At 40.8% G+C, this 4410-nt stretch overlaps 1 protein-coding gene across 1 annotated transcript; it reads left to right on the plus strand.

Moving 5' to 3' along the window:
• Positions 1-2827: 2827 nt before the first annotated feature.
• On the plus strand, positions 2828-4251 carry aanat2 (arylalkylamine N-acetyltransferase 2). The gene is made up of 3 exons (XM_084571481.1): positions 2828-3183; positions 3409-3563; positions 3682-4251. Exons 1-3 carry the CDS (start codon positions 3018-3020, stop codon positions 3985-3987), a joined length of 627 nt encoding a protein of 208 aa, XP_084427607.1. The 5' UTR covers positions 2828-3017; the 3' UTR covers positions 3988-4251.
• The last annotated feature ends 159 nt before the right edge of the window (positions 4252-4410 follow it).

Consider the following 4410-nt stretch of genomic DNA (forward strand, 5'->3'; position numbering starts at 1 on the left):
AAGTGTCGATACCCAGCAAGGGAGAAAAGTATTCAAAGTAAAAATTACTGGGTAAAAGTAAGCCCAAAAAAAAGTGTCTGTGAAAAGACTCGTTTTCTTTTCTTTTTGACAGACACAGATTCATTTCAAAGTGAAAAGTACTGAAAAATAACCAATTTATCAGACTTATTCCCTACAGATGCTTTGAGCCTGTGTAGATACCTGATGATGATGCGTCTGTCAGGATAAACACTGCCCTCTGCTGGCCACGCAGGCAACTGTACGTTTCTGTCCCAATGCAGTTTTAATTGCATGCAATAAACGGACCATGGACTGCAGTGAAACCATGAAGGCAAGTTAATTTTCTACCCGAAACCTCTGACATTGAGATTAATATCTCAGTTTTGGTCTAAAAAAAACGTATGCGTTCAAACAGGGCTTTAAGTTGTAGATAGATTGTAATTCATACCAAATGTTCCCCAGGGCTTAAAGGAAAAACATGAGCGCTTCATTTATTTAATTTGAGGAAAGAAGGGCAATAACAAATACAAGCACATACATCTGTGTGCTTATTTTAGTTTTAAAGGCTCAATCTGTGTTCCAAATGTGAACCAGAGGTTGCCCCATTTACCAAAATTGAAGGCACAAGGTTGCAACCTGCTAGCATACATCTGCAGCATCTGCTTTTAATGCATGGAGGAATTCTAGGCAATTTGAGTTCATGCTCACATTTTTAATTTTTTTTGTTTATATCAGAAATATTTGCACCGTAGAAAATGATTACATGGAATACGTATGATTTAACTGTAATTTACAGTATATGTTATAAATATTGTAGCTTGGTCCTTTAAAATGTGACAAATTCCTATTATATGTTTTATTTTTTTGCTGGGTTACAAGAGATTGTGTGTTGCAGGTAGAGCCAAGTTTTTAAAACAGAAGACACACACACATACACGACTGGAAGTGTCTTATTCCCTATGTGCGGTCTACTGCATAAAGTGTGATTTCATTTTGAAGCAAACACATGGAGTACACTACAGAAAGGCCGATCCACGAGCCAATTTATGTATGACAGTTCCCTTCAGGATGTATTTTACCAGCTACATATCACACAAAGCCGATGACAGCGATGGCATTCCCCAGCGGTTATGATTAACTGTTGCTCACTTGAACCAACAGGTGTAAACCACTGTAAAGTTTAATGAGGATTCACTTACACTGTGGTTGTGAGCCTGCCTGTAAAAACATAATACAGTCCAAGAAATGTGTGTGCCAGGATACACTCGCACGCACTGCGATTAGATCTTTGACACTCCGAGCTTGAAAAGGTCGGCGGGTGAGGTTAAACTACACACACACACACACACACAAAGTCAGAGTTTAATCAGGTCTCATATGTTCACAGACCTAAGAACCTGTTCTGTCTTCATTCCTAATTTGTATTTAAACTGGTCTGCAAAACAAGATTTCTAGGATCCTCAAGTCTTATCGCTCTAATTTTATTGGCTGTAACTGTTTGTTTAAAGCGGCTAAAGGGTATTACTTCAAAGACTTCCGCTCTCAAGCCGTACGGATTGATTGAATTCAAGGTCAGAAAAGGTCCTGGACAGCCACCTATGTGATTGTCCCTTACATTCAAGGATCTCATCAGCAGCGTATTTGTGATCGGTCAGCTGTCCTGATAACATGCTTGAAACAAAGGAGATTTCCCTCTCACATCACTGTATTTCAAGGCCAAAGCAAACAGCGGGGTGAAACACTAATCCCTCAAACAACTCTGTTTTGGTTTGAGACTACAGTACAAAAATATTAGGGCTAAGCCTGAAGCCAGACGCTGGTGGTGTGAATTCTGTTCGGCTGCAGAAAAATAATCTAAGACCAGTTTAAAAAACAGGTCAGATAAAGACCCTCTGTACCTAAATAGTATTTTAAGGTTGAAATCCACACACAGAATGTATTAAAAATAAAATAAATAGATGATTATGTACTATATAGAGCATTGGGATCATCTTTCAGTAGATGAAGAAATTGTATTCATAGCGAATTAAAAATTGCCCATAGCAATTAAAATGTGCCAGACGAGTCTGTGTAAACAGGTTTACCACGGGCCAGTCAAAGCAAGTGCTCCCTCATTTAATTAGCCTGCGCTAAATCTCTATAAGGAATGAAATCATCCCATCAGCAATCCACACAAATCCCCCTCCTCATTTAGTACAGTTAAATCAGCCCACACGCCCTTGATCTCTGAAAACGTGTATAGTCCAGTCGCACCATGTCTCACTCATACCAATCCTGAAACAACACACAGCTGCCTGGACAAGTACACTATTAATGTGCATGTGTTAATAATATGTGTTCCAGGTAAAAAATGATATGACCTAATATGTCATTTTATATGTCGATTGCAAATGTACAGTTATGTAATTAGTCAGATTTAGGTGTTCCCAACTGTAATAGCATAAATCCAACTTCTACCAAAAGAATAAATGAATGAAAATACCAAGCATTTTATTAGTTAAGGTGTGAAAGATAAACAAAATATTGCTATAACTGTCCTGACATGTGGCTAACAAGAATGTGTGTTGAAACTGTGTCTGCACCTAGAATTGCTGCAACTACAGTTTTGTATGTCCCTGAACCAGCATGTGTAATCCAATAGGAAATATGCCAAGAACAAAATGACTGTCAGGGGACAAATCAGGGGATTTAGAGACTTTGGAGACACGTGCACGGACAGCAATCCTACTTTGAGACAACCACTTTGCAGGATGAGATCAGATAGAAAGGAGAGGAGGAGGAGAGAGCTGGATAGGCAGGAAGATCAGCACCTTCCCCGCGGAGGATACTTAGATCAGTCAGACCTGCGGGACAAACAGAGGGCTGGAGAAGTTTTGTTTGCAGGCTTTGGCTTCGTCATTGATGTCATCAGAATAGAACTTTTACAGAAGGAGATAGCATAGACTGGTGAAGAAGGATCAAGAAGAGGAGCCCTGTGAAATAATCAGAACCTCCAGTCCTTGCTGCATTGAGGTACCATGACACAACAGGTCAGCGGCTCACCGTTCCTCAAGCCCTTCTTCCAAAAGAAGCCTGTCAGAGTGGTCAGATCTCTGCAACAGAGACGACACACACTCCCTGCCAGCGAGTTCAGGAACCTTACACCCCAAGATGCCATCAGCGTGTTTGAGATTGAAAGAGAAGGTACGTGTAGCTTCTACTATTTAACATTACAAACCATAGAACTAATCTAATATATACTACACGTGGTCTGTCAATATGTAAGACTGATTTTCGTTAAGGTATATTTGTGTATTGTATTTCTGATTTCATGGAAGTTTAAACTTGAGAGAACACATTTCTTTCATATTCTCATTATCATTGCTCTCACAAAACTGACGGATCTTAACGTGTCTTTTCACCTCCCAGCATTCATCTCGGTGTCCGGAGAGTGTCCGCTTACACTGGATGAAGTGCTTAATTTCCTGGGTCATTGCCCTGAGCTATCCCTGGGCTGGTTTGAAGAAGGACAACTGGTAGCATTCATCATTGGCTCTGGCTGGGACAAAGAGAGGCTTTCGCAGGTATTGACACTAAGAAAATCTAAGAGTGCAATATGACAAACTCTGTAACTCTATGAGAGTTTCCCAAACTGGGTGTAACGTTTGTGGCTTATAATATGTTTATATTAATCTCTTCCAGGAGGCCATGACTCAACATGTCCCAGACAGTTCCACTGTGCACATCCATGTGCTGTCCGTGCACCGCCACTGTCGCCAGCAGGGCAAAGGCTCCGTCCTCTTGTGGCGTTACTTGCAGTATCTGCGCTGTGTACCGGGCCTCCGCCGAGCCCTGCTGATTTGTGAAGACTTCCTGGTGCCGTTCTACCTCAAGGCCGGCTTCAAAGAGAAAGGGCCATCAGCCATCTCCGTATCTAACATGAACTTCCTAGAGATGGAGTACACAGTCGATGGACAGGCGTATGCACGGCGGAACAGCGGCTGCTAGTCCCTCGACCCCGCTTCCAATTAGTCACCTCTAACATGGACTCAGGATAAACATTGAAAGATAAACAAAACAGCAGATGGACAGATAAAAGGGACAGTGTGCCTGGGTTCAGCATCCAAATGTCAGTGTCGCTCTGGAACCACTGAACAAGAAGCGAGGTTTTTGTGATAGAGCGCACCAAGAGTGTGTTCACTTCTTTAAGCCACAAAAAAAAACAGTTTTTTTTTTTTCTCCTGCAGTTAATAATTTCTTAATTTCATATTTCTCCAGTTACCAGTAGCATATCAGCTTTGTGAGCTCTGTGTTGTGTCTTCTCCCATGTATTTCTAATTTCTATCGAAAAGGGGACAATTATTTGAGCATATTGAAGATTACTATAAAGAATAAAATCTTGAGTTCTTATGTAAATACAATTCTATTTTT

Source organism: Chelon labrosus (assembly GCF_963514085.1).
Source record: "Chelon labrosus genome assembly, chromosome: 21".
NCBI classification, from domain to species: domain Eukaryota; kingdom Metazoa; phylum Chordata; class Actinopteri; order Mugiliformes; family Mugilidae; genus Chelon; species Chelon labrosus.

What these genes read in the sequence shown, in the direction of transcription:
- aanat2 (XM_084571481.1), top strand. Translation starts at nt 3,018, where the DNA reads ATGACACAACAGGTCAGCGGCTCACCGTTCCTCAAGCCCTTCTTCCAA. An exon ending in GTTTGAGATTGAAAGAGAAG is followed by an intron (nt 3,184 to 3,408) that starts GTACGTGTAGCT and finishes TTCACCTCCCAG; the next exon opens with CATTCATCTCGGTGTCCGGA. An exon ending in ACAAAGAGAGGCTTTCGCAG is followed by an intron (nt 3,564 to 3,681) that starts GTATTGACACTA and finishes AATCTCTTCCAG; the next exon opens with GAGGCCATGACTCAACATGT.